Source organism: Heloderma suspectum, chromosome 2 (assembly GCF_057233095.1).
Source record: "Heloderma suspectum isolate Gila_16-S chromosome 2, 16-S_ref, whole genome shotgun sequence".
In the NCBI taxonomy this organism is placed as follows: domain Eukaryota; kingdom Metazoa; phylum Chordata; class Lepidosauria; order Squamata; family Helodermatidae; genus Heloderma; species Heloderma suspectum.
Genome location: NC_139459.1, coordinates 137,602,482 through 137,622,782, shown reverse-complemented (window position 1 = coordinate 137,622,782; position 20,301 = coordinate 137,602,482). Strand labels below are relative to the sequence as shown.

Genomic DNA, 20,301 nt, shown 5'->3' with positions numbered 1-20,301 from the left:
AGCCTGGATATCTGGATGGGTGAAGAAGCTGTACACGTCCTGTCAGCCCACCAAAAGGCCCTATGATGGCTTTGCGGCTAAAAAGGGGGCTTAAATCCCTACCCTTTGGGAACAGAGCACCTTCGATGCAGGGGACTTCAAAGACCTCTCTAGATATGGTCTCAGCTTTCCCAAACTCCCCTCATGTGCTGGCTGAGGAGCTTGGGGAGAAGTTCCTTGCTTGCGCTCAATTCTGGGACCAATGACCTAAAGTGTTTGCATTGGTACCTTTGCCTTGTGAAGGGAACCTGCTGTTTTAAAACCAGACATGTGAAACAGTGCCTATGCCCATCTGCAGAGACTTAAAAAAAAGAAAAGAATATGCAGCTAAAGGAGGATAAGGAAAAGACTGAACATTTGCCCCCTCATTACGTCAGCTACTTTGTGTTGCAAACTGGCCAGGTAATTAAATTCTCCTTGGGCCTGTGAAATTATCGCCGGTTTCTATAGCAACTCAACCTGCAGTTATGCACACTTACCGGGCGTAAGCCCTAATAGTCACAGGGGGCCTTACGTCCAAGTAAATATGCTTTGGTTTCGGTTGTAGCACAATAACAGCTCTGGAGCCCCGTGACTGACATGAAATGAAGACTGCAGAACGATTCACGATCGCTTTCCAAGTTGGAGAGAGAGATGTATGTATGTGTTTTGCTCCCATAACTGCGGAAAGCGCTGGAGAGGGGGCGGACTGCAGTGGAGGGGGCGTGGCTTTCCGTAGGGGTCTGATGTAGGACCTGCTTACCTGGTGGGGAAAGAGTCCTGGCGGCCCCTGCGAGCGGGGCGCCTGTTTCTAGCCGGCGCCCTTGGTGGCGCTCACCGCACCGGAAGTGGGGGGAGTTGGAAGCGGCGGCGGCCGAAAGGTGTGTGAGAGGAATGCTGCTGCTGCCGCCCGTGGCGGCGGGCCCGGGCTCGGGATGAGCTCGAAGGTGCGCTGGGTCCCTGCCGCAGAGCGGCCGCCCCTGGACGAGGGGGACCAATCGCCGCCCCCGCCGTCATCCCCCCGGGCGCTGTTGCCGAAGTCGCCCCCGGCGGCCTCCTCCTTCTCCAGCTCCACGCCGGTCTCGGTGCCCGGCGGGGGCCTGTTCGGCTGGGTGCGCGGGCGGCGCCTGGGCCATGGAGGCCGCTGCGTGGAGCCGGCGCGGGACACGTTCCGGGCTATGACGGGGCTGTACGGTGCCATCCAGCCCGCAGACTCGGTGTCCCCCATCACCCGCACGCACGGCGCCGTCTTCAACCTGGAATACTCCCCTGGCGGGTAAGGAGGGGGAAAGGGGGCCGGTTGGTGGGCTGGGGCCGTGTGTGGAGTGCGTGCCTCTCGGGATCCCCGGCGGCGCGCTCGCCGCTCACATCCCGCTGGAGAGTTGCGTTGTTACTTGCAAATCACCATGTTCGACAGCTCCCAGCTTAGTTATCGAATTGCAGTATATTTTGCACCTTTCCTTTAACCACGGGTGGACGGTCCAACCGTTTCAGACTTGAAACAAACGTGTGCGTTGAGCCTACTTACCAGCGTTCATTCCCGTAACTCAGTCTTCTCTGGAAACACTACACTACAATGTTTTTTACACCTTTCTACCCCCTGTGGCCGTTGTTTTGTTTGTGAAGCCGTTAGGAAATATGAGGGTTGGGTAATCAGACCCACAACACTTGTGAAATTCATGCAAATGTAAAAGTAGGAACCCAGTACTCACTGATGTCTCGTGTAACACTTAAAGCTCCTGGTGTGGTTGCTGTAGATGCGTGTGAAACAGAAATGCAGCTTTAAATGAGCTTGTACAAGGTTTTCAAACCGATTGATTGGAAATAAGGTGGATTCCGATTTCAGTTAGAGATTGGTAGAACTTATCCCTTTATTTCAACTAAGTTTTCTGCTATTCCACCCCATGGATTGTAACCAGTGTTAGTCCTCCCTAGACTAGATCCATTGAACTGAATACTGAACAGCAACTGAATGGAACTTAAGTTGGACTAGCATTGAATGCAAAATGGAAACACATGGTGTTTGTTTGATATCCACAGAATTTCCAGACAACTTTTATGCATATGTGCATTTTTCAGTGTAATGTTCAATATTTACTGTGTGTTAGCTAGTAATAGGACCATTGGTCCTTGATCAGTATTGTCTACACCAGCTTTCCCCAACCTGGATCCCTCCAGATGTAATTCCTGCCATCCCTGTTGATAGGAGTTGTCATCCAAAATATTTGGAGGGCACCTGATTGGGAAAGGGTGTCCTATGGCGTATACACCTTCCCTCACAACATCTGCAACCAAAATAAAGAAAATGGGCATAAGAACTATGTAGGCTTTCTGGTTTTGCAGAACCGGATATATTTTAGGTCAAAATACCACCTGCATCTAAGAGGCCCACATCGTTTAAAGTCTGCGTCATAGGCATTTGAGTACTGTCAACATATCAGGTTAAACTATTTTTTCCTCTTGCTTGCAAGTGCAATTGGGGGGGGTGTCAAAAATTGAAACCTGCCCCTCCCCCCAAAACCTGGTAGGAAAATACAAAAGGTTCAAGTGTGTCTATTTCATATATGATGAAATTGTGCCAGCTGGTTCTGAGCATCAACCATTCTTCATCCGGGAACAAACTCCACATAATTTCATGTGTATTGTGCAAAAAAGGGAAAATCTGTTGCCAATATAGCCAGTGTATGTCCAATCTCATTTTCATGATTTCACTTAAACCTGCTTTCTTGAGATATGGCAAACCAGTCCGATTTCTAATCAAAAGTAGAAGTGTATTGATTAATTCCCTAATACAAGTCTCTAGTAGTGCAATGCTGTACATATCTACTCAGAAGTAAGTCACTGAGTACAATGAAGCTTACTCCCAAGTAAGTGTGTATAGGATTGAAGCCTAACTAACCCAATGCCCAAATAGATTACTCAATTCTTTTATCCTAGTATTAGGATAAATTCCAGGCTGGGGAATGCTGGGTGTTGTAGGATTTTTTTCTGTCTAAATATGTTTACAAATGTGATACCTTATTTTTACTGTTCTGCACCCAAAGCTAATGTGAAAGGTTGTTGACTGCTATTTAGGGTTACTAACAATCCACCCATAAGTAGAGACTTCAAGACTGTTTGAAAGATAGGGGGATAATTGCTTGGTACTCCTTGCTGGGAGTAGTTAGATTGTTTTGTCTTGGCAAGAATTTCCAAGAGGTGCTCTTACCTCTAGCTCATGGCTGTCAAACAAAATGGAGTCTATCTGTGCTAATGCAGCAAGCATGGCTTCTACTGTGCCAGTGCTTTGCTACTTAACGTTTTAGCTTGTTGCTGGGGAGCATTGAGACATACAGGGAATCCAGGATTTGGCATCCCCACCCCCGCCCCCCAGCATCACAAGTCAGAGGTGCACTAATACATTACCACCAGTCAGAAGTCTGTGACCCATATTGTACTTCAGTAATATCACTCTGTAGGGGTTTTTTTTAAGTGCAATAACTTATTCTTTAAAAAAAGACTTAACCATGGGATCTTCCAGTCCAGGCATTCACTTCTCCCTGTGATGTGGGGAGCTAGGGAGAGGACGTGCTAAGATAGTGCAAGCAGAAATTTGATTTGACTTATTAAATTTATATGGCCACCCATCAGCAAATATTCTCTGACTGGCTGACATATCAAGACAAACAAAATAAAATATTAAAAATACAGTAATTAAAAAATAAAATAAAAAGCAACATAAAACAAACTTTCCTTCTAAAAGAGATCCCATAAAACAAGTAGCAACTCAAATTAAAAATCACACGGAATTGGTAAGAGCTGACAGATTCCTTTAAAGGTGTGGGCAAATAAAAAAGCCTCTACATGGTGTGGAACAGACCATAAAGAAGGCACCAGGCAAGCCTCTCTGTGGAGGTTATTCCATAGCTGGGCTGCCACCACCAAAAAGGTTATTTTCTCATTTGCCACCCCGCCTCACTTTACTTGGTGTGGGCACATGGAAAGGGCCTCCGAAGATGATCTTAAGGTTTGGGTAGGCATGTATAGGAGGAGGTGATTTTTCAGGTAACCTAGCCCAAGCCATTTAGAGTTTTATAAGTTTCAACCAGCACTTTAAATTGGGCCTGGTAATGGACCAGGAGCCACTGCTGTTCGTAAAGCACCGCATAACATGATCAAAATTCCAAGTCTCAATCTTACAGCTTTATTTTTAATCAATTGTAGTTTCTAGATCATTTTTCAAGGCAGCCTCACATACAATTCATTGCGGTAATCTTAAGTGGGAGGTTACCAGAGCATGGGTAACTGTGGCCAAGCCATCTTGGTCCAGGTATAGTCGTAGCTGATGTATCAGTCGAAGCTGGTAAAAAGTGCTCCTTTTTACAAACTACTTACAGTGCCTTGTCTGGATTGAGTCTCAATTTTTTCGCACTCATCCTGTCTGTTACATTGCCCACAGACTTCCACAGCCTCACCTGCAACTCCAGCATCTCTGATAGATGGCTATGCAGCCTCTGCTTCATTACCTACAGCAAAGGACAGCCCACCACCTCCAGTGCAATCTGTTCCACTGTTGAATGTGTAATTGTCTGGAAGTTTCTCCTAAAGTGGATGAGGGCAATTCATGGCCCTCCAAATGTTTTGGACTACAACTCGCATGCTACCTCAGCATTGGCTATGTTGGCTAGGGCTGATAGGAAGTGTAGGCCAAAACATCTAAAATGCCACAAGTTGCCCACCCCTGCCCTAAAGATTAGCCAAATATCAGCTTCCTTGCAATTTCCACCCATTAGTTCTAGTCTTCTGAAGCGATAGCGAACTTATTTGCTCCATCTTCTGCATGATAGCCCTTCAGATATTTGAGGACAACTATCATGTCTCCTCTTAATTTTCTCTTCTCCAAGCTGAACATACCCAACTCTTTCAAATATTCCTCATAGGACTGAGCTTCCTCTTGCCATGGAGGCCCCTCACCATTCTGGTCATGCTACTCTAGATATGCCCTAGTTTGCCAATGTCCTTCCTAAAAGATGGCCCCTGTAATGGGACACGGTACTCCAGATGCAATCTGACCAGCACAAAATAGAGTGAAATGCTTACTTCTCATGGTTTGGACACTATGCTTCTATTAATGCAGCTAAAGGCCTGCTTGTAAAAAGTATGCGGATAAAATGTGATCAGATGGGAGTACTTGATTAATTGATTGGGGCCCAAACATGGTACGGCATTATGTGAAGTGGAAGAATTACTTGGTTGGTGTAAGAGTATTCAGGATTATCAGCCAGTGACTATACAACAGGATTACTTAAGTAAGATTTGAAAGTGGATATACCCATTTCTTTTCTTTTTTTAATTGTGATGTGTTCACGGAACATAAACTGTCAGCCAAATAAATGTCAAGGTGTTGTTTAGGGAAATGTGTTAGGTTTCTTTGGGCATATTCTGTGCAGTCCCACAGCTGTATTTTCCTACTGATGCAGCACCTATCTCTAAAACCTTCTGGAGCAGAAGGTAGATTGGGATCTTCTGGTAGATCTCTGGATGACTCGCAGTAGACCAGCAAGGATTTTGACTCCCAATTATTTAACAATAGCAACAACAAAATGATTCTCTCCCCCCGCCCCCACACACACACACTGTAAATTGTGCTGCTGAAATGAAGAAGCTTGAAGTAACCAGGAGTGGATTTTTGTGTGGAAGGCACTGTGAGCTATGATCAGTTCTGGTACTCAAAACACATTTCAAGGCTCAGAATTCTTTAATTCTAACTAAGTCTTTTGCAAGGGGCTCCAGCTGGTGGATCTCAAGGCTCTAGTAAAAAACAAAGTAGATCCCGAAAGCTTGAACTCTATCCACCCCTTGCTCACAGGTACTTCTTCCCTTGGTTAGAGAGCTGTTGCACTTGCATGCCTTGAAGGGTGATGAATGAACTTTCCCACTCACTTTTTTTCAGATGGCAGTGAATGTGGAGCTAGCTTTACCAGAATATCGAGAAACTACCATGAAACAGCCCATTACATTGAAGCAAATGAGATAAAATAAATTTGACTCCATTACATAGACATTCAGTAAACAAGTCTATGGAGCTTGGTCTTTGAAACTATTCTTATTGTTTTAGCTCTGTGGATGTGTGTGCCTTTCAATAAGGAAATACTCCTTTCTGTCTTTGGAGCATGTCAGTGAGAGAGTGTTGAGTTTCTTTGTGCATATGCCCTGGTTTTCTTTCCTTTTTGATTCAGGTCAGTGCTAACGGTTGCATGTGAACAGACAGAAGTCCTGCTTTTTGATCCCATTTCTTCAAAGCACATCAAAACACTCTCCACTGCTCACGAAGACTGTGTAAATAACATCAGGTAAGTCTGTTGGGAAATGAAAACCAGTTACAGGTGCCTAGAATGCCAGTACCTGTATTTTTTAACTCTGAAACCTTGATGGGTGAGGCTGAAGCTGTAGTGACATCCAAATCTATCATTCATTATATTCTCTCATCAATAGGTAATGTGATTCCTAGTACTAATTTCCTTTGCTTAAACCCAAGCCACAATCCAAAGTGCTGGGCCAATGTGCAGCCGCAGAACTTGTCAAGAGCCACAAAAATGAAAAGAGCACCCCTCCACATAGCCCATCCCTGAATTCTATTTCTTGGTGTAATGCTAGTGTGTAATGGAACCTAGAGAACTGGCCTTTTATTATATTGATGATGTTCTCAGTGTTAACACATCTAGTATTACTCCCATAATGTTTCGACACTATTGAAAGACATGCCCATCTTTTCTCTTGACTGCATCATGACCCCATGCACAAAAAAATGCCTGTCCTCAAAATTCTAACAACTATGGTGGCTGATTGGAGAGAACCTTCCTATGACCAAAACCAACATAGACTTCGATCCAGAGTTCCTATGAGAGGGACTTGTCTCATGGAATACTCCTGCTTGAGATAGATGACTGGGGGGGGGGGGGTTCACTGATTCCTCCTTCCCCCTGGAGCCCCCTGAAAAACTGCTCCAGAAGGTTGGAGGACCCTCTGGAACAGAGAAGGAGGTGGTGCCGGGGGCTCCAGACGGAATGAGGAATGAGAGAAATTGCCTCCCCCACGCTTTCCAGTAGGAACTTCTGCTGGATCTAAGTCCCTTTGACAAATGGAAGAAGCCTTTCTGTTCACAGAAAGGACACTCTGGAACTAGCCCAGAGTCTCTTGGTATCTCAGAGATTTGATGTATTACCAGCTAAGCTTTTGTGTTGTTAGTGTTGAAAGTATTTTTCTCTTCTTTACAGTTAAGCCTAAGATAATCTTGACGTAAACAAGCACAAGTGCTTTGAGATACTTTAATGCTATAGATTTTTGTATACCCGTAAACTTTAATGTGCCATAAGACTCTTCGTTGTGTTTGTGGCAACAGACAAATACAGCTGCCCCTCTGGAGATTGTTCTTGTGATCATGAAGCTGGGGATGTGCACATCACTGCTAATGAGCTCTCTAATGTCAGGTATCACCTTTCTGCAGAGATTCTTGGAGATAACAACTCTCCCTTCATACTGTTTAAGCAACTTAAGTATTATGGATTTTGGCTTGGAATCCAGAGATTATCAGGGTGAACTGGTATTGCTCTGAGGGAATTAATAGCTGAATTTGACTGTAGGCAATAGAAAGAAGGCTGTTGAAAGTTGAATTGAGAAAGGCAAGACTGTGCACAGAGAACTCAGATTCTGCATTTCAAATAACTTAGGGATGCCAGTAAAATGTTTTCTGGTTTGTCTACTTAGCATAAGTTGTGTGTGTGTGTGTGTGTGTGTGCGCATTATTCTCAAATGCAGCATTTAATACATACATACATATATATATATATATATATATAGTGTTTTTGAGTGTGCAAAGCACTTTGCATACTTTATCTCCATAATCCTGTTATTGGGCACTGTAAATTAAATAGCGCTGTAAATGAGGTCAGTACTATTATCCCCATATCATAGTTGAGGTGGGTGGGGGCAGCTGAGCTTATGGCTAAGGTGAGCCTTGAACCAAAGGCTTAAGACTCACTGCCTTAATCACAACAGTGCACTCAGGATTGTATCTCTGTCTTTCAGCCAGAAGAATGAACAACACTGGCAGAACAGATTCCTCTTCCAACCCCCTACACATACCTTGAATCTGCTGTGAAGGGTTTAGGGTGGTGCAGTGGAGAGGAGAGGAAGGGAAAGTCCTGTTGCACAAGCGGAAGTCAGCTTGTGCAGCATTGGGTGAAACCCCCAGTCTACGCTTTTGCAAATTTATGGGACTCCTCTGTACCCATATGATATGATAGAAAAGGGTTGGGTAAATGAGAGGTAATTGGGATGGATGGCCAGGGGGAATCTGATTCGCAGGCATGAGATGGGGCCGAGGGAAGCAGTTAGCCATAAGGGAGGGCTGAATTCTGCTTCGGAGTTCTCGGCCACTTTCCAGTGGTGGATGGGGCCAAAGGCAAAAGAGAGTGGGGGCAAAATACCAATGTATTTTAGCTCCCACTGCCAGTAACTAGGCCTTAGGAAAGGCATTTTAACTTTTAAGAAGGGGGGAAAACAGGATAAATGCTGGGAAACCACCAAACAATTGGCAATTGAGGGAAAGGAAGTGGAGATAGGGGAAGGGGAAGTGGCCCTCTGGGGAACCCCAGAGGGCTGGATTTGGTCCCTAAGTGGACTGGATTTGGTCCCTAAGTGGACTGGATTTGGTCCCTAAGTGGACTGGATTTGGTCCCTAAGTGGACTGGATTTGGTCCATGGGCCTGAGGTTCAACACCCTTGCCATAGGGAGTAACTTTACAAATAGAGACTTGGTGCTCCTGGGTAGGCTAGTAATAACATTGACTTGACAGTATCTTTGTCCACACTGGCATGGGATGCAACTGCATTATGTAATTTGGGCAGAAGCTCTGCTCACAGTAGGGTGTTTGGCTTCCAACATAGTCCTGCCCACATTTTTGTTGTGGGAGGCCTGAAGGCCCAGCCTGGCTCCCCTTGTGGGTTCAGGTGGGAGATACTGCTTCCAGTCCTTCAAGATACCTAAAGTCATCCTAGTCACAAACCAGGCAAGTTTTGAATAATTAAAATGCTTTAATTTTTTTAAGATGTTGATAACAATGGGAATAAACTATGGCGGAGAAGTAAGCAAAAGTACAGAAGCGTAATAATTGATTTGACCAAAAATAAAGTGTGTGTGTGTGTGTGTGTGTGTGTGTAAATTGGGAAGAAAAGTAATGGTTAAAAATAATAATGCTAGATAGCTAACAACTGGCAGTGATTTAAAATATAAAGAAAACAGGAATTAGTACTATTAAGAAATTTGTCTTGGTCAAGACAATTATAGTTACCAAGTAAACAACTTTTTATCTCAAGGGAGTTCTTTGAGTGGATTCAGAAGAAGTAGCAAAAGAATAATCTCTCTAATTCTCTCTCATTAATTTCACACCTTGGGCCATAAAAGTATCTCATCCAGCTAAAACCAAATCTCAGGTTTAACATCTTCCTGTGGATAACAGCCACAAAATTAAATGAGTAATCTAAAGTTCCAATAATTTATCTATGTAATCATTACTAACACCCCTCATCTTACAGATGTTGATCTTAAAGTCTTTGCGGTCCTGTTTTTTGGTTGTTTTTGCATTCAGTGATCAAGTATTTATCATAAATACATGTACTTAAGTTTGAAGTTAGAGGCTGTTCTTGGAATCTCTCTCCCTTAGGAAAGGCACCTATACGTCAAATGTCCTTCCTCCATTAATCTTGTCCCTGGTGCAAAAGCTACTCATAAGATTTCCCCAGAATCACCATCTAACAGGGTGAAAAGTTTTTGATTCCACATCTTGGCTTGTTAGTTATTTCCCTAAAACCATACTATAGAGAGAGAAGCTAAACGAGCAAAACTAATTTTAACACAACTTAAGCTAATGGCTTAGCCAACACTTTCCAAAAGCACTGTCCATGTTGCTTGATGTAGTTCCCTTCAAACATTGGGTTGAATCCAGACTTGTAAGCTGAACTTTGATTCCAATAAAATCATTGTGAAAAGTTAGTCATAGAGCCAGTGTGGTGTAGTGGCAAGAGTGTTGGACTAGGAGCTGGAAGATCCGGGTTCTAGTCCCCACTCGGCCATGGAAGCTCATTGGGTGACTTTAGGCCAGTCACAGACTCTCAGCCCAACCCACCTCACAGGGTTGTTGTTGTGAGAGGAAAAAAGGTGGGGTATAAATGCAATAAATAAATAAATAAGTTAGTTCCCATTGATTTCAGTGGAACTAGCTTAGACTGGATCCAACTCATTGTCCTAGATGGAGCTATAATGATTTTGGAGGGCCTGTAACTCGGTGGTAGAGCACATGCTTTGCGTGCAAAAAGTTTCCAGATCAGTATTTGGCATCTCCAGGAGGTCAGGGAAAGTCTCCTTTCTGAAGTACTGGAGAGCCATTGCCCGTCAGTGTAGATAAGGACCAAGTGGTCTGACTCAATATAAGACCGCTTTCTGTGTTCCTACTGTGTCATGGACTGTTGTGACCTTTTTCCTTTTTAGGGGAGGCCTTCTCTCTGTACACTCTTTTACCCATATCTAAATAGCAGTTGTTACTTTGTTGCCCAAAAGTGTTTTGAAAAGAGAAACAAGTGTGTGTTTTCCCTAGACCCTGATAGACAGGGGTTTGTGCATCTCCCACAGTTTGCTGGAGTAGAGAACAGTGCAGTTATATTGAAAACTTTCCATTTTTGGAGTTAGATAACCAATGTGCTTTGAAGTGATTCTGAAACCAAATATAGGAGTGGATTTTGGTAGCCTTGTAAATCTCTTATTTGATGTTCTTAAACTGCTAGCTCTTGAATGCTCACCTCCAACCCAACAATGTCAGTCTTTGTGTCTACTTTTTTTGTTTCACAGTTAAGGGTGCAGTCCTATGGGGATGGCCATAAGCCTCCACACTTGGAGGCTGACAGGCATCCAGTGCAAAGCAGGAGGCATGGCAGAGGTGATCTTTGCCTCTGCATTCCTCCCACTCTGCATTTCGGCTAGATGGGCATTTTTGCCCATCTAGGTGAAACGTTGGAGAGGGGGAGAGAAGGAGGCTGGGGAGGCCGGAAGATTCCTTGTACAGCAGCCTCCCCAGTCCCCTCCCCACCCACAGGAACATCACCTTTACCTTCCCTCTGAAGTCGCCTTTGCGACCTTGGAGAGGCAAACAGCACAGTTCTCTCCACACCAGCTGCGAGGGGAGGGGGGCAGGGAGCTTGGACTCCTGAGTCCAAGGTCAGAGTGCCGATTCCAACCTTGGACCTAGGAGTCGGAGCTATCTTCTGGCCCCCAGACACTGTCTAGGGGCCATAGGATTGCTCTCTAAGATGCTTTGAAAATACTTGCCTTATATTTCCCTGTTAAGCTATTTGTCACTGTCATTCCAGCATTGTTCGTTGGTGGCTGATGTTAGGGAGGTTTAGGATGAATTTCAAGATACTAAACAATCTCTCCCACTTTCCATTTTATTTGTAGGTTTCTTGATAACAGACTATTTGCAACTTGCTCAGATGACACCACCATAGCACTTTGGGATCTGAGGAAGCTAGATTCAAAAGTGTGCACTTTACATGGTCACACAAGCTGGGTGAAGAACATTGAATATGACACTAACACGCGATTGTTAGTAACATCGGGATTTGATGGCAATGTTATCATTTGGGATACTAACAGGTAAGCACTTTTGGCATTGGCGCTTTTCTTGACAGGAAGTTTTGAAAAGGAGATATGCTTTTGGTCTAAAATAGCTTTATTCTGTATCTTATTTCCAAACTTGCCAATTGCATACAGATGTGATGTTGTGGCACTTGGGGATGCACAGATATGGTTCATAAGCATAAGACAAAGAGGTGTTCTGCAGAGGTGTGTAAAAAAAAAAAAGTTGGGTCAGCATTTGCCCCCTGCCCCCATAGTCCACAATAAGCCCCAAAGTCCCACTTAAAGACAGCAAACTGCAATAACTCTGGTTTTGATTTATTGAAATGAGCACAAGTAACTTCTGAGCACGCCCACTTGAAGCAAACCTTAAAACTTCCAAAGTGTGAGAGGGGGATTGTTGAAATTCTAAAGGGTTACCGTTTTCTTAGGAATATGAACTGAAAGTCATGGGATGCTTTTGGTAGTAATTAGTTAGGCCTTCTCTCTCAGTCAGTTGTATCAGCAGAAATTGATGCTCTTTGTTTTGCTTACATTTGATATGAAATAAGAGAAAAAGAGGTAGTCTACAGACTCTTCAATTTTAAGGAAACTGTTCTGCTGGATCTGGTCTGCCACAGAGATAAAATGCTGTTAGCAGTGTGACAATTGGAACCCTGTACACTTAACCAATCTGATGGCTAGAGGCAGTGATGACTTGTCACTACAGCACAATATTGTGACTGTTCCACAATTACAAATTTAATACAGTCAAGATTTCCATATAGAGATGGGTTGGAGGGGGAAAAGACAGTTTGGAACTTCTGTGGCTTGGTCATTTCCAGCATTTACATCAAAACATCCAGTGTAGCCAGGGATGGAGGGGCACATTTTCTCCACAACAGCTGCCCCAATAGTAGCTTCACCTTCCAAGCACAGCCAGTCCCCAGTCCTTGCAACCATTGTTTACTTAGAACTTGAAGTAATGTAGTCTGGTTTTGGTCAGGGTGAGTCTCTTGCCTTTCTCCCCATGCACTTCACAGCTGAAATACTGCCTTCTGCAGACTTCTGCTGCTTAGAGAGAGAGATGCTTCCTGGCTAAAGCCACTTCTGCATCCATGTCACCTGCCCAAGGTAATCCACCAGCATTGCCAAAATGTGAACAGAGAAGTGACCCAGTAGGCCCAGCCCTACCTCTTGCGCACATTAGTAATTTTAAGTTAAACATTAGGCTGAAAACTGACATCTTAAAAATACGTATTTTATTATACAGGGTGTTTCAAAATGATGGACCCAATTTCAAAGCAGTATATTTCACGATGGCAACATGTTACAATTACACCAAAACTTACAAACGGTTTAATGAGTTGTCAAGTTTTACTAACCATTTTATAAATGCTCTATGTGCCCTGCACCTGCTGCATGGACAATATCGAGATGATAGTTGAATTCGTCTCAAACGCCTCTCAAAGTGTCTTCTTCCACTGAAGTCACCACTGCCATGATTCTGTTTTTGAGATCATCCAGATTAGTCGCTAAGGATGGCACAAAAACATGTTCTTTGACGTATCCCCACAAGAAAAAGTCGCAGGGTGTAATGTCTGGAGATCTCGGGGGGCCAAGAGTGTAGCGCCAAATCTTGGGGTCCCATGCGGCCTATCCAATGTTGAGGCAGTGTGTCGTTTAGAAAACATCGCCCTGTGCTCTTCCCCTTACATAAACAGCCTGTTTCCTCAAATTGTTGGTACCAACGACGAATGCTCTTTGGCATTGGCCGATCAGTGCCAAAACCCCGTTGAAATGCACACTGCACCGCAGTTGCGGATTCAGTCTTGCTGAACTGCAGAACGCAAAACGCCTTGTATTGCGGGGTCGCCATCTTGTGAATGACTGAGGCTAGGGGCTGTTTGTGCGCTGAGAGAGGCATCTAGCGGTAATCATTTGAAACTGCCCCACCCTTTCAAGTGGTAAGAGTTTCATTCATGGGCGGTTTGTAGTTGCAGAGATATAGTGATTTCAAATTGGGTCCATCTTTTTGAAACACCCTGTATTTTCAAGACATAATGATATAACAATAAATAACTTGAGTACAACATATGCAAGTCATGTGGTTCTTCAGTTGCAGCCAATTTCTTGTAGCTGTATCACATAATATTAGGTTCTTTCTGAAAACTGTATTATGACAGCACATCCCTCCGGAAGGATTTCTGAGACTCTAGTGGCTGGAAATCCCGGAACCTCTTGTTTACCTAGGAGAGGAAAAGGAAGGGAATTGGAATTCTTAAATCTAGAGGATGGCAGTAGATGCAATTTGAAATGTCTCTTTCCCCAGGTGCACGGAAGATGGCTGCCCTCACAAGAAGTTCTTTCACACCCGCTTTCTCATGCGCATGAGATTGACACCAGACTGTTCCAAAATGTTGATCTCAACATCTTCTGGGTATCTCCTGATCTTGCACGACCTTGACTTAACCAAATCTTTAGAGGTTGTCAGCTATCCCATTTTAAGAGCCAGAAGAACCACATCTAATTCAGGTGAGTCCTTGTGTTTTGTGAAATATATCTCTGCCATATGTACTGTTCCTCTGTCTAGCAAGAGATAGCTAGGGTTGGGGCACAGTGCTGTGCTTACTGAATGAATTAGCCAACCTGAAGAGCCTTTTCATGTTGCGGAGGATTCTGGATAGTGTCCTAGGTGGGCATGTGGGTACAGGACATGTAAAGTCCCTAACTTTCCATCACTTCATATGAACTGAAACTGCTATACAGACCCAGTGCTTCCCTGTGTCTGCCTGTTGCAGGAGAACGTCAGTAGTGGTGTAGCAAAGGTGCCTTTCAAGAAAGCTTCACCACTAATAATCTGTACATGAAAGAACCTCAGTCACCTTCCAGGAACTGGTGTCTCCTTGGAACAGAGTTTTTAAATATTGTTTTATAAATGTTTATGGGTTTTTAAAAAAGTCTTTCCCTTTCCTAATCTAGGGCCAGGACAGGTAATAATTTTATATATAATACATCCTACAAATATGCAACTCAGTTATTATCAGACACCAGAGAAGTGCCTGAGTAATCCCCCCACCACCCCCGTCTTCGAGTTCTGACATGAGCAGACTTCCACAGGGAAAAGCTGAAAGAGTAAGGCTAATGAGTTAGCATGGTTGAACAATATTGTTTCTGTATGTTTGGTTTTACTTGGTACTTCATTCCCCTTCCCAGATCTGGCATCTGCCACCTCATCCAGTCCTAGGAGTGCAGGGTCACCTTGTCACCAAGGAGACTCACATCCAGTGTCTGAGAAACATATGGTACGAGCCACCCAGCGAGAAGGTGCGTTAATACAGAGTGGAAGCATGTTGGTTGTATGAGCAGAGGTGCCCCAGAAACTGAAAACTCTATTATGCCTTCAGGTTAAAGAAAGTTATGAAGGACTGATTCATATGTGCATGTTCATCTTTTGATGACTGCAAGAGCAAGCGATTGACTTACAAATATGAATGCGTGATTCTAACATACCAATCTCCCATTCATACCATGGTATTTATGGCCCACTCCTTCATTTGACTGTTGAGGAGATTGGGAAATGAAAGGGGATGGTGATGGGTAATGATACTTTCCATTCCCATAGGTGGATCTCCACGCAATAGTCTTGAAGTTTTAACCCCGGAGGTTCCTGGTGAGAGGGATCAGGGAAACTGCATTACATCACTGCAGCTCCATCCCAAAGGCTGGGCTACACTTCTTCGATGCTCGAGCAACAGTGATGACCAGGAGGTAAAACAGGGTGCTGGTAGCGGTGCACATGTATATTGATCATGTTGAAGAGATACTGGAGTTCTCTTGGACTAGTGAAGTCATTACTGGGACAGGAGTGAATTGTCATTCTGCTGATAAGTTACGAGAAATGTGGGAATCGGTGTGATTTGCCCTAGCCACTATAGCTTGGCAGTTGTGCGTACAGCTCTAATTTTGAGCTACAGCATTTGCCGCGTGTCATTTAGGGCAGTGTATGGGGACATGTCAGGTATGCACAGTTCGGACATTTATGAAAAGAATGAGCATCTGGCTTGTTCAGTGTCTGCTTCAAAGATGAAGGAGACAGTGTAGCAGTCTTCACGTCCTGCTCTATGAAGCAATTTGTGGGATGGAGGCAGTCTTGTGCTGCTTGCTTTGTTTTGATTTATAGAATGGTTGAGGATAAAGGAATTCTTACCCAATGTACAATGAATGAAATTCACTACCACAAGATGTGGCAGCGACCACTAGCTTAGATAGCTTTAGAATGGGATGACAGATCAAGGAGGATATGTCTTTGAATGGGCATGATAGCTAAATGGAACCTCTATAATCATAAGCAGTATTCTTCTGTATACTAAGTATAGGACATAAGCAGCAGGGCAGTTGCCCTCACATCGTATTTGTAAGCTTCCCACAGGCAACTGAACCATCACTTCAGGAATGCTGGACTAGATAAATCCCTGCTGTAATCCAGCAAGGCATTTCTTGCCTGTTTATAGCTGCCCCCATTCTAGTGCCTGCCCGTGTGGGGTGACTTGGTAATTACCAATGTGGATTAATTGTCACTTTCCTCCCTTGCTGTAGTGGACTTGTGTCTATGAATTCCAAGAAGGAGCCCCAGTGCGGCCAGTTTCCCCTCGCTGCTCCCTCCGATTGACTCATTGCATCGAGGAAGCCAACGTCGGCCGGGGCTATATCAAAGAACTCTGTTTCAGCCCGGATGGCCGAATGATCGCCTCCCCGCATGGCTACGGGATCCGCTTGTTGGGATTTGACACTAAGTGCAGTGAACTGGTGGACTGCTTGCCCAAAGAAGCTGCCCCCCTGCAAGAGATCCGCTCCCTCTACTCTCACAACGATGTGGTCCTGACCACCAAGTTTTCTCCGACGCACTGTCAGATTGCCTCCGGGTGCCTTAGTGGTCGCGTTTCTTTATATCAGCCAAAGTTCTAGGCACCTCTTGCCTTGAAAGGAACAATCCGACGTTTGTTTTTTAAATTACTTCAGTTTAGTTGGAGTGTTTTTTAAAGAAGAAATCTTGTAAATTTGGACAAGTACAGAGTTACTCTGATCCCTGGACTAAGACATGGGCCCAGGTTCAGTCCAGCCCTTGATGTGAGTGTGTGTGTGTGTGTTGTGACTCTGAATTCACACATCAGACTTCCTGTGCTTTCCTCCTCTCTGCTCCTGCTGATTCCATCTATGTGTTTGGATATAGCATGGTGGCTCTTGAAAGCCTTGTCTTTCCACATGACTCATAGTGCAGGATGTTGAACGGGCTTGAGAGGAGAGAAAACACCCAGCCAAAACCCATGTGCTTCTTTGCCTCAAAGGAACTGAACTTCAGCCCCTTGGCCTCTTTGATTTCTGGATTTTGCTGTATTGTTATTTTTTCTTCTAGGTGATGGAGCACTTCTCTTGCACATTAGGTTAGCTACAGCCAGCAAACACATTGTTTCTTTGTGAACAACTAAACAAAATGTTGTCACTACTTTTTGGTATTCTGCTGTAGTTCAATCTGTTGGCTGGTATTCCTAAAAATTGTACACCGCTGTACACAGCTCCCCTCCCCCGTCTTAAAGACTGGAAGCACAGTCTTCCTTGATTTGCTAGAGTAAAGGTTTATTAGCGTAAGAACTGAATAGCTTAACATCTTGCCCTTGTGAGTCTTGTAAAGGAGCATCTTCTATAATATTATTGGACATAGAATCGAGTGTTGTTTGATCACTAAGTATGTGCCCAAACACTAAGTTTACAATCCAGCAGGAAGTTCTCCTGCAGAAGCCTCAATGGAATGAAGGGGAGCTGTGCAAGTGCACAAGCTTTGGCAGAGCCTCCCATTCATTTAAATGCAACTTGTGCAGGAGAACTTCCTGCTGAGCTGTGTCCTATGCCCATTGATGGGTCTGGTCACTGTGAAAGGCTTTGGGATTGAAAAAAATCATTTCTAAAAATCAGATTGAATGTTGCTCAGTACTATTTCCATTTGCAACAGGACTAAGGCTAGTTGGTCTCTTATTGTGCCTTGCAAGCCACAAAATGATGCTAGTCTGTTTGTGAAAGGACCCAATGCAGGTGTGCACATCTTGTGCCCTGTTATAAAGTTAGACACAACCCACCAGCTATATATGAAGATTGCTCAAAAAGTTTTGTCGAAATGATAAATTTTCTCCTCTGGCAGTAATAATACATTTTAGTAGTGTATTGGCACATCTTTTAGAAATATTTCTGCAGATGTTCATTAAAATAACTTTAAACTGTGTTTTTCCATTCCAAACACTTATGTGAAATAAAACTGAGCAGTCATAGTTTTGTTTTGGTTTTGTTCTTGACAAGGTAAGGTGTAAATACCACAGACTTTCACCAATACCTGTTCTTGAATATGTTTATGGTGAATCTGCACCACCATTCCACCCAGTCAGAGAGCGGGCAGCCAAATTTAAGCATGAGAACTAGAGCCTTGAGGATGATCCAGGCTGTGGAAGGCCTGCAACTGCCCCAAATAATGAAAATGGTGGTCAAAGTGAAATTCATGATAATGAAGGATCATTGAATTTCCATTGAACTTGTAGTGCACAGACTGAGCATTAGTCATGGGTCACTCATTTCAATTTTACATGACCAGCTGCACACGAATAAGGTGTCAGTTTGTTGGGTTCTCTGAATGCTCATATGAATGTGTGTTTTGAGTCATCTCTTCTGAACTTCTGGAACAGGCTTCAAAAGATCCAGATAACATCTTTAACAAAGTCATTGCTTTGGGTGAATGTGGGGTCTGTCATTATGATCCAAGCAACAATGACAGTCCTTGAGGAATGCATGTTGGCTCACTCCCACCAAAGATCTTCAGCATCCTGAAATCAGCTGGAAAGGTGATGCTTTGTATTTGGGGGGATAGTCAGGATGTAGCACTTACTGATTTGGTGGTGGGAGGTACAGTTATAGAAAACCTTTGCAGTAGACCTTTGACAAAGTTACATGGAAATATGAAAGAGAAATGCTCCAGTGTGGTGGTCTTTGGTTCATCAACCAAAGTATGCACAAGGGCATTGGCAACTCAAAACAACTACCACTATGAGATGTAAAAGCTTGCCACATCCATTGTCGTCCTCTGGTTTCTACCTTTCTGTAAGATTAAAAGGTCATCTGTGGGGCAAGTGTTTATCTAATGATGAAACCCTGAAAACTGAATCATAGTTGGGAGGCCAAAAGTGATGTTTATAAGGAACGGTCTTTGAAATGGAAACATTGGTTTCAATTGCAATTAGCCGCTGTAGGCTGTTTTGATGAGTAAATTTGTAAGATCAGTGGAGAAAAAGTGTAATTTTGCAGGGAGTCTATATTGAGAAGCGTTAATGTGTATAACATTTGGCTAATAAAATATGTTTGCAGATACTGTTCTGACAAAATGTTTTGACTGGATCTCAGAGCAGTAGCTGTGCATACCACCCCCACCCACCCCATGTGAAGATACCAATTTCTGGAATCTGTGCCTTATGAGAGTAGAGACCAGTGGTCCCTGCACACTTGAAGTGCTTGCATGGAGGCTGCCATAACTATGACAAGGCCCTGAGTTCTGCTTCTCTGAAACATAACTCAGATATAGATTGAAATGTCAAACACCAACAGCTCTTGTGCTGTAAAGCCTGGTCATTTCGTTGTCAACTAATGTTATTGCCCTAGACAACTCTGTAATCTAGATGTCCATCTTAATGGTGAGACTGAAGAAATTGCTAGACTGAACAGTTATTAACCAAACAAAAAAAGAATAAACCCCAAAGCCTGGGCATCCATATATAGATGTACAGTGCCTTGCATAAGTATTCACCCCCCTTTAACTTTTCCACGTTTGGTTGTGTTACAACCTGGAATTAAAATGGATTTAATTGGCATTTTTACCATTTGATTTACACAACATAACATTTTGAAGGGGTTATTCAATATTTTGAATAAAATATTTTTATTGTGGCACAAAAATTAATCAAACAAACAAACTGGCACATGTTGGTTGCATAAGTATTCACCCCCCTGAGTCAGTACTTGGTAGGAGTACCTTTAGCAGCAATTACAACTGTGAGTCTTTTGAGGTAAGTCTCTATCACCTTTGCACATTGGGATGCTACCATTTTTGCCCATTCTTCTTGGCAAAATTGCTCAAGCTCTGTCAGGTTGGATGGGGACCCTTGGTGAATGGCAATTTTCAAGTCTTGCCACAGATTCTCAATTGGATTGAGGTCTGGGCTTGATGGGGCCATTCCAAGACATTCAGGTTCTTGTTTTTAAACCAGGTAATGTTGCCTGTGTGTTTAGGGTCATTGTCCTACTGGAAGGTGAGCCTCTGCCCCAGGCCCAGGTCCCTTGCAGACTGAAACAGGTTTTCCTCTAGAATTGCCCTGTGTTTGGCTCCATCCATCCTGCCCTCAATCCTGACCACTTTCCCGGTCCCTGCTGATGAAAAGCATCCCCACAACATGATGCTGCAACCACCATACTTCACCGTCAGGATGGTGTTCTCAGGGCAATGAGCACTGTTGGCTTTATGCTACGCATAGCATTTTGCGGTAAGGCCAAAAAGTTCAATTTTGGTCTCAGTAGGCCATAGAATCTTTTTCCATGTT

At 43.8% G+C, this 20,301-nt stretch overlaps 1 protein-coding gene across 2 annotated transcripts; it reads left to right on the top strand.

The window, feature by feature from the left end:
• The first annotated feature begins 859 nt into the window (after positions 1–859).
• Positions 860–19,074, top strand: DCAF10 (DDB1 and CUL4 associated factor 10). 2 transcript variants are annotated; one of them, XR_014787860.1, is made up of 8 exons: positions 860–1,294; positions 6,237–6,350; positions 11,510–11,707; positions 14,001–14,203; positions 14,885–14,995; positions 15,294–15,439; positions 16,268–17,313; positions 17,548–19,074. XR_014787860.1 is itself a non-coding variant. In XM_084834925.1 (7 exons), exons 1-7 carry the CDS (start codon positions 954–956, stop codon positions 16,634–16,636), a joined length of 1,482 nt encoding a protein of 493 aa, XP_084691051.1. In that variant the 5' UTR covers positions 860–953; the 3' UTR covers positions 16,637–19,074. The 2 variants fall into 2 exon arrangements, 1 of the variants encoding a protein (XP_084691051.1); XM_084834925.1 differs by having other exon boundaries at positions 16,268–19,074.
• The last annotated feature ends 1,227 nt before the right edge of the window (positions 19,075–20,301 follow it).